Source organism: Etheostoma spectabile, chromosome 23 (assembly GCF_008692095.1).
Source record: "Etheostoma spectabile isolate EspeVRDwgs_2016 chromosome 23, UIUC_Espe_1.0, whole genome shotgun sequence".
In the NCBI taxonomy this organism is placed as follows: Eukaryota; Metazoa; Chordata; class Actinopteri; order Perciformes; family Percidae; genus Etheostoma; species Etheostoma spectabile.
The window spans coordinates 17,338,190-17,348,043 of record NC_045755.1 but is presented as its reverse complement, the minus strand read 5'-3'; the positions used below and the strand labels follow the sequence as shown (position 1 = coordinate 17,348,043).

At 42.1% G+C, this 9,854-nt stretch overlaps 1 protein-coding gene across 1 annotated transcript in view; it reads right to left on the bottom strand.

Moving 5' to 3' along the window:
* Positions 1-7,921, bottom strand: part of LOC116673340 (histone-lysine N-methyltransferase 2D) — a 59,868-nt gene extending 51,947 nt beyond the window's left edge. Inside the window, exons 1-2 of the mRNA XM_032505623.1 lie at positions 6,900-7,921; positions 2,411-2,476 (exon numbers count right to left, since the gene is read on the bottom strand). Of these exons, the coding sequence (XP_032361514.1) occupies positions 2,411-2,476; positions 6,900-7,067 (234 nt within the window). The 5' untranslated portion in view covers positions 7,068-7,921. The remainder of the gene's footprint in view (positions 1-2,410; positions 2,477-6,899) is intronic.
* Positions 7,922-9,854: the final 1,933 nt, after the last annotated feature.

Sequence of the window (9,854 nt, the reverse complement as noted above, 5' to 3'; positions counted from 1 at the left end):
CCCCCCCCCCCCCCCCTCCCACGCAGCCCCAGAGGGCCTGGCAACTCTTTCCCTGAGACCTCCACATCCTGAAACAACACAGCACAGGATGACAGGAGTCCAATACAACATGACATCCAGCGGTGGGAAGTATTTCAACATTTTACTTTAAGGGGAACTGAACAGATTTTACACGTCAAGGTCTAATTACAGGTGTTGGGGAGTACTACTGCATATGTCATATTGCATATTGTGGCTCCAGAGGGAGCTATGCGAGGGATGTCACTTGAGTCAGCTGGGTCTGAAGGTTTTTTACTTTTAAAATTGTGGGTGTGGAGTTAGAAAGAAGTGAGCGTACCTGACCACTGCTTGAGGTTAGCAGTACAAGTCTAGATCTAGAATAACACATCTGAATCGCAGACTGAATTGTCGAGCATTATGATTGCATTGTGTGTAATGTAGGCACTAGGTTTTGAGAAGAAATCCAAAAAAAAATGGTATCTCTGGTTCTTTTGCATACATTTTGAATTATTATTTTTAAAAACTGTCCATCGTGAGTCTGTCACTGTCACAGATGTGGTGCAATACTCCCTCTATAAAGGACCAGTATGGTGGTGTTGCATTGTCAACCTGTGTTAGGAAGACGGTTAACGCCATGTCTGCTGTAAATCATCAAGGGTTTTCACGACAGAAGTGAAGCCGTAAAACCCTGGCTGAACTCCTTGTGCAAAAAATGTATAAGTTAAGTTTTAAATTGGAAGCTCTGACGCTCCGTTGGCTTGTTTGGGCACCTGGGCATTCTGTCCTGGACTGTCCCATTGCAGCTCGTGTCCCGGGTGACAGTACAGGAGCTTTGACGCCTCTATAAAGCAGGCTGCTGGGTCAACAGCCTCTTGTCGACCGTGCCTCTGTTTGGACAGAGCTGTCAACGCTGTGTCGCTGTATGACGGGAGCAGTTTTACCATCACAATGCCCACGTAATTTATTAGATGTAGCAGCAGGAGAGGTGGAGGATGGCAGAGGGTGATGCCAGGCCTGATGAACTTGCTGAATGCAGAAGTGCTGATGGCAGTTGAGGATGTAAATGAGGCTGTAAGGACCAGCAAGCGTCTTTGTCTGCCAACTTTACTTGTTTGTTTAACCAGAGGCCAAGACAGGAAGCCAGCCCACACAACTCCGATGTTGTCATGGCAACCCCACTGTTAATTGTGGCACATCCACTCCCAGACTCTTTTCAGCTAAAGGGAAGAGGTGGGGACTTTTGAGTGTTGAGGAGAGAAAGAAGAAAAAGGGTGTGTGTGTGTATGTGTGTTTCTTTTTACATGTTTGAGGAAAGGCAAGAATATTGGGATTTGGTTTCATTTTTGAAAAGCTTCACAGAATTTGAACTTTAAAAGTTTCAGCATCCCATCAGTGAATATAAATTTAATTACCGGATTAATTGTTTGTGTCATTTATCAAGAGGGAAAACAAGCCAAATGTTTGCTGGTTTCTTTTCTGTTTTACTGGCTTTTGGAATGTTGGTGACACAAAACAAGCACTTCCAACACGTCACCTTGGGCTCCTCAAGCCATATTTAACTATTTCTAATCATGCATTGCAACAAACAAAATCATTGGCAAAAGCTCTCAAACATTGCACATCACAAAAGAGGTCCAGACCTGTAGCACAAGGCATGTAAATAAAACACTTGTCTTGTGAATTGTGCTTTAAAAACTAAACTTTAGACTTACTGACATAAACCAAAGAAAAAGAATCATATAATATGAAACCTAATGTAAAAAAAAAGCAATGTTCAACGTATCAGCATGATGTACACAATGGCATGCCAGTACAATAAGGGGTTCTTTTTTAACTTTTTAACTTGCATGAGTATTCTTGCTCTAGCACCTTTACAGTTCAGCTGTAAAATCTTCCTCATGACTTTATGCAGGTTGCTGTCCAGGAAAACATCCGCTCATCCATTTCTCCCATTTAGTTGTGAAAAAACTACTTGATTTCTAATGTCATGTCAAACCATTCCCTGTTTATTTCTGTCACAGTACAGCTTCGTGATTATTGACAACAGTAGTGATATACTCTCATTTTTTTCTCCATTACTGACACTGTTCAATTTGTTAAGTTTTAGTCTGCTGATTTTCAGCAGCGTGACTTTCCTATACACTCCTTTTAACATTTTTGAGAATAAAACTTGCTCACAAACAGAGCAGAACAGGTAGGCTTATATAGCAATTTGATGGAGTCATTTATGCAAATGATGAAGTGTCACAAATGCACATCTACACATGAAAAAGTGACATTCATTATGATAAATGAACAGTGTGGTGCAGTTACAAGGGTTTGCTCGTAACTTGGAACAATTGTACAAAAAAGGGAAAGAATATAAAAAGGCCTGCTTGCTAATAAGTTCTAATAGTATATGGGCACTCACAGTGTAGTGGCAGAGTCCTCTATCCCACAAGATGGCTTTGCTGACAAAAGACACATAGGTGGGACACTGCAAGGAAAGAAGAGAGAAATAAGAAGCCAAATAAATATGAAAGTGTGTTGATGACAGAAAGATGGCACACACGTACATGTTCACACTAAAAAAAAGTTAAGATTGATTAATCAAGAGTTCAGAAATGAACTGCTTTCAGTGTAATCTCCTGCTCTGTGGGCCCCTGGGATGAGAACAATGACTGAAGCCTGGCAAAACAAATATAAAGCCGTACATTGAGAGGGCTCTCTTGAGACATTTAACGCCCCCCCCCCACCAGTGCATTAACAACCCCTCTGTCTTGCTTGTTGAGCTGCTTTGAACTCTTCCAGTGGTTTGAAGACTCAATGATGGAGTCTGCTCTCCCACGCAACCACTCTCCAACATCTGCTCACTTTACAAAATGTCTGTTCCCCATCTCTTTCGTCTCTCTTCTTTTCTTTAACATGTAGCTGCGTCATGACAGTGTGGTGGTTTTATGTGAAGGGTGTATCAGTTTGACCAGTGGATCAGGGGGCACTGTGTTAACTCATTAATCACTGGCGACACATCACGCAGCACTGTGGCTCATCCATCTCTCTTTGCAGCTCCTGGCAGCTCGCAGAAGCACCGAGTCAGCTCGAGAGTAGCTCCACTCCAGGGAGCAAGAGAGCAGATCCTCCTAGGACTCACCCTTCATTCATGGGCTGTAACCCCAGACCAGGGTGGGTGACAGGGGGCAGGAGGGGCTTGCAGGGTAGGAGGACAATGGAGCTTGATGTGTGTATACATGTGTGTGTTTCCCTTTCCTTTGGAGTGCACTGGTGTGGAGCTCTCTGCCAGCTTGTGCCAGACTCTCAAACCCATTCAGTGGCACCCTGAGAGGCTAGAGGGCAGCGTCATGTCCGTCTTTAGAACCGTACCTGTTGTATTTAACAAAGCACATCACATGTGATTATGCACATTATACCCGAAATACCTCGCAAGCTCTCCATCCTTAATAGAAGCTTTAATTGCAGCCGAATAATGAACAAGAACCAATTTCCCAGTGAATCATGGGTGCTTGCTGCCCAATGACCTTGTTGTTACTAATTATTTGCTGAATGTGAAATCAAGTACATTTTGAGACAGTGAAAGATGAAGTGGCTGGGGGTTGGGTTGGCCTGTGACAATAATGTGGAGAAATGATGTGAACTGAAACAGAAAATAGGCAAAGGAAAGAGGCGAAAATTCTAGTGAATAAGAAAATGAATTAATCTTTATTTATTACTTATTTATATCTATTTAAAGTATTATCATAAGTATTATGTTTTCAATATTAAGATACTAAAACACTTTTAAATTAAATTAAATTTAAATTTAAATTAAAACTGTTTTGACGTAAGCTGCATTGTGGCTGCAATTAATGATTTTTGATTATTGATTAATCTGCCGATCATTTTCTAGTTTAATCGATTAATGGTTTGATCTATAGAATGTTAGAAATTACTAAAAAAAGAAAAAAAAGTTTTTAAATAAGACAGCATTTTCTGCCATTTTTGCATAAACTACATTAACAATTACTTGGTATCAGTATCCTAGTATTTCATTTCTATTTATATTCTGTGCTGTGTGACTGATGTATGTTTGCTGCTGGAACACCACAATGTGATCAATAAATATCTATCTGTCTAGTTCAACTAATCAGTTAGTAGATGAGTCCATTAATGGCTGCAATTCCATGACAACTGGGCAAACATTATCTGCTGATGACAATCATGTCATACAATCAAAAGTTCCAGCACAGCCACTAAATGGAACTTAATTTCAACAACAACTATGTTATGACTAATATCCAAATGTAATGACAATAAAGAATAAAATTCCGTACAATCCAAATAGCATGCATTTGCCAAACCATGCCACAGCCAAAGCTTGTGTTTTATTAGGTCAAACTGAAATGCATTACTCAATGGCCTTTTTCTGTCTTTGATGTCATCGTTTGACCCATCATCACAAATACAACACATAATCCCTTATAGGGTTTGTCTAAAGTGATTGCTGCTCCTCTTTTCCTTGTTTAATTTAGATAATGAGATTGAGGAAATTCCTAGCAGATGGGATTTTCACTGTGCATGTGTCGACTGCGTGTATCTCCCCCCTTTTCCACTCAAACTCCACCTCAAGGTACTTCCTGTCAGAGCCATTGAGTGCTAGAGCGGCGTGGGCTGGCAGGACTCAAGAAGACAGGAAGTGTTGTGGTGCGGGTCTGAGCCAGCAGGGAGAAATACGATCAAACATGGTCGGTCTTATCAATAATTAGTAGGTGGAACGGGCTAGATCAAATTACCAATTTAGAGCTAATCACCAAAGTGGTGACTGGTCTTTGCTTTATCCCCTCTCCCACTCTGCTTTCTCCTCTCTCTGGTGATTCCTGTCGCCATCTGTCTGTCTTTCTCAGGGGAGTCCTTCCTTCTCTCCTGAGCACTACACTAGATGTTTATTAATTCTGTTTCACCTGATTACACCCTGTCTGTGAGTCAGGGCTCATTAATAGGCATTTAATCAACCTTTAATTAAGGGAGCAGGCCTTGAACAAAGGGCCACAAATCAGAGCTGCATCCTGGTGAGGTCAGCACCAAGGACACACTAACACACATGTATGCGGAAATGAACAAGCTGCCATTACTCACATGTAAACTTGTGTATAAGACTGTAATTTATGTTAAGGATTTCCCTTTAAAGCACTTAAATGTTGACACATAGTCACCAAATTCCATTAAAATAGGTTATAATCTTTACTTTTCAAAGTGACGTAGAGTTTTTGGTTACTAGTTTTGTGCTTTTATGAACTTTGGAAAAAATGGAAACCAAAATCCACAAGCCAAATTTCTTAAACCTGCAACAGGCAATATTGATTAGCAGAACCAGACCACATCATCCCCTTTTAAGTGATGTATGATGAACTTGTTTGCAAACAGCTGCTTATTTACACATCCAGTAGTTGCAGAGCAACATTTTCATGAATCTTTTTTCTGCCCACCTGGGGAATGTACAAGTCTTTATTCACTCTCTTTTAGCTCTGTTTTTGGTCTCTACCAACTCCTGGGGGACAGTGTCTTTGCTGCTGAATTAATTTTATAATTTGTAATTTATACTTTTTATTGATCCCCAGTGGGGAAATTACAATTTAGTTATCACTACACACAGGCCTGAAATACACACACATGCTCAGGACCTATTCATGCACAAATGAATGCCCTACAATGTTCATCAGCTAGTGGCTGACTAGTGGCTAAATGTTCACACAGTGTAAATTAACACTATGATACCGATGAGAATGAACCAAGACATTAACAGTAACAGGTTGCTTAAGTTTCCACTTATAACATGCGTCTTTATTTTCTCACATTTTATGATAGAAATCATAAATCACAAATACTGTCATAAACAATTTCATAATATACTTTGAGACTCTTAACTTCTACATTTAAACAGACTGCCAACTGTGATAACCCAAACATCTCTGCTTTCACTCTCAGTGTAAATGTGTTCAACTCTGCCACTGTAGTATTGGCAGCGGCGCTTGAGATCCCAACACATTAATCAGTTGCCGGATTTGTCAATAAACCAACTTACTATGAGACAAAAGATCTACACACACTTTCTAAATCTGAGACAAAAAAAACTTTAAAAAGCACACCACAGGAACTCGACAATGCAGCGCAACACAACTGACAAGGAGCTCCAGTTCAGAAAACAATTAAGCAAATGGCCAAGCTATCAATGGCAAACAAAAAGGCGAGTGTGACCACCTCAGCATGGCGTTGGCCAGGTTCGCAGCAGAGGCAGAAGAGGAGAGCACCCAGATTGAGAGAGAGAATGCTCGGGGTCAGTTATAATGAGCCGTGAATGTGAGCATCCGACCAATCCTGTTTAATGGGGTTCATCCCTGGAAAGGTTTCTATCCTGCCTCACACCGGTGTTTGTGTCTGTTCACGTTGGGGTTCGGGTCAGGGGGCTGCAAGGACTCTGTGACCCTGAAATGAGCTCTGGGAGTCAGTGGGGACCCCCACTGGCAGGACAGAGCTCCTTTTATGCTTTAATCTGCAAGCAAGGGGGATCAATATGGCAACTATTGGTGCTGGGATTGTGTGCGGGAGTAAGCGGTCCAGCCATTTTAGATGTCTCACAGGGGGTTGGCGCACCCTGACAAAAGCACAGCCACGCTGCCACTACCGGTCACAATGACCTGTGGGACAGTGGCACACCAGCAGCCAACCTACTTAACATTCATTAGTGTCAGAGAGGTGGACAGATGCTCCGGGTCTTATGGATCTTCTCTCTCATGTTCTCAACATGGGGCTCATTCAGCAGCGTTTGACATGTCTTTCTTTTGGGGTATTGGAGTTACGGGCAGTGGCGGCAGCAGGTCCCTCAGCTGTGAATTTAGGAAGAGCTGGGTGGGCATGGATGGACTCACCCTGTCAGCGTGGTGTGCAGAGCAGGAGCCATCAGGCAGCCAGGTGCTCATGATGGCCTGAGGCCTGGGCCGAGTCAGAAGCCTCCAGGGAAGCTTGAAATCCTGATTTCTGGAAGGTCTGTTTTTCCAGTGTGGCTCTTGAGCTCGTCTTCTCTCGACAGCAGACATGTCCAATGAGCTCTAGTCTTTCCGTTTACTTGTCTTAGTAAAATATTTAACATTTCATCACTGAAGTCCTGAAGTAACAAGAACACTGCTATTTCGGCAGAACAAAAGTCCAATAACATACCTTCCAGCTTTGTAGCGGCCTGACTTAAGAGTAGAGGAACCGAGCATGCCTCTCTGTGGGAGGCTAAAAAGTGCTCTCTATTTGAAAAGCTTATGTCTGTTAATAATTACCATCCTGATAAACTAGTGCAACTCTCTCATGCATGTCGTTTCCTTTGCAAGCAGAAAAGCACACACAAGTCAATATTCCCTTCTGAGTTTGATACAAATGTGTGTTCCCTCTACATGCAACACACAAACAAGCCACACAATGAACCAAAGCTTTCAATTAACAAGTGAACAGCACTGGAGCCTCACACAGTGACAGAGGCCAGAACAGAAATCAGGAGCAGCTGGACAGAGAGAGGGCTTTTCAGCCCGACTCCAGACACAACATGGATCAGGTTCTGGGTTGCTATACAGCAGCATAAATCTCCTGGCCTTAATTACATTACAGGGCATAGAGTGGCAAGCTCTGTGGAAACAATGGACCCTATCAATTCCACAAATCAGAGCTCAGTGGAGTGTGTATGTGCTTCTGTGGGTGTGCATGTTCTAAAAAAGCCCTCTATCTGTATCTCCGATCAAAGCTTATTATCCAGAGTGTGACTTAAGTTCGAGGCTCTTCATCTCAAGATTTTTAGTGCAGGAAAAACCGAGAAAATGGGCTCTTGGTGTAATATTAACAAAGGTTGTGGACAAGCTGGGAGTAGTCAATGTTTTCCATGGTGACCAGACCAAACACTTACAGTGGAGACACCAGCAGCCACCCCTCACAACCCATGTCCCACTTCAGCTACAAAAATAAGTCTTTCTAGTTTAAAAAGACATTTGTTGTTAGTGGGAGCGGAAAAAAGACAAATGTGCTTTGTTTGTTTTTTCCAAAACTGACAAATAAAAAAGAAACAGAAAAAAGAAAAATACTCTGACCATATTAAAACTTGTACTAAAGCTTCTTGGGACCATTTGAGATCAACCTCTCCTTGACATCTCCCTTCCTAAAGCACGCTCTCGGTCTCTCTCTGAGGTCTCCCTCTGTTCGGCCCTACGGGGGCTCTGCAGTGCTTTTTGGGTAATCCAGATGCCACAATGCCAGTTGCTAAGACACTGCCAGAAAATGCATTGTGTGAGGTAAAGTAAGGTTGGTCATCGAAAGTACTTTTTTTTTTCTATGACAACGCTAAGTTAGTCAGTACATCTCTGTTTAATGCAAGCTTGTGTATATTTTCAACATATTTTAGTAGTTTTAATTGCATTCAATAAACAATACAATGCAAACTGGTAGTGTTATATATTTCTATTATACGGGCTGCTTGACTTGACCTGTTTTCTCTCAAATTTAGTTATTTTGCTATATGAAATTGCTAATTTAACATCTTACTGAAAGACAAACAGCCACTTGGCTAACTCTGGAACATTTACAGTGATGATCAATGTGCTCATAACATGGAAATGTAAATGTGGGATGTCTAACTTTCTGGTCACTAGGTGGGCAGCAGCAACAAGCTGTAAATACAAAACTTGTTGGCAGACAGCAGACACAGAACAACATTAGCATATATTTGGAGATGTGTGTGTGTGTGTGTGTGTGTGTGTGTGTGTGTGTGTGTGTGTGTGTGTGTGTGTGTGTGTGTGTGTCCACTTGTTGAATGCAAGTTCAATATTCTCTTTAATTTAACTCTGTTTTTGTCTCCTGAGGGAAATATCTGTCTTTTTGGCTGCTAAATTCTCCACTGTTTTTACCAGTTAGTCTCTAACTGTCTGTCTGTTGTTCGGTGTTGAACAGGTAGTACATGTATACATATTGTGTACAATTGGTATTTGAGCCTTGAGCTTTTTCCGTTGAAAACAGCTGCCTACTGCATCTGAAAATGACACTATGAGAGCAGCGAGAGTGAATCCAAACAGTAAAGTTGCAGGCTTGAAGTCATTGAATATACCTGCTTTGTCTGTATCTTCTCCCTATTAGACAAAAATGTTTTTGTTTTTTTTAAATCATTTGTGTGCCATTTTATTGGTAAGTGAACAGCTGAACACAATCTGGTTGAAGGGAAAACAGTTGAACTGATTGACAGTGTATGTTCCTGTAAAAGTTTTGTGCTTTTCAGATGAAAACCTAATTCAGTTTTAATCTTTTCTCTCGATTAGACTAAAATATTGTCGAAAAAAACTTCCACACACACACACACACACACACACACACACAAACACACACACACACACACACAAATAAACACATACATCAGCTCAAAAAAGCTGACAAAGCCTCTCACAAAACACATAAAAATACAATTACAAGGGCTTTCATGCTGTTCTAAGGATAGCGGCCCAGCCCACTGCGTGCTGCCCTTTGTCGGCTGCGGGACCCAGAATCAATGAGCGTTGACCTGCGTCGGCTCTGCCCGGCAAGCCTGCGGGGAACCCTGCTCTAACTCCAAACCCTGGTTGCCATGCCATGCCTTGCTGGGATCCCCCCCTCCTCCCTCGACTCCCTCCTGCCACCCCCCGGTCTGCTCAGTTATTTCCTCCTCTCATCAATCTGTCAGCTAAGCTCTTTGACACGCAGCACAATATGGTCCCAGTATTTCTCAGTTCATTCCCCCTCTTTTCAATATGGCTCCAGCATTTCAAGATTAGTCAGCACACCCACGAGGTCTGCTCCCCTGGCGCCTTGGGACCAGGAGGGGT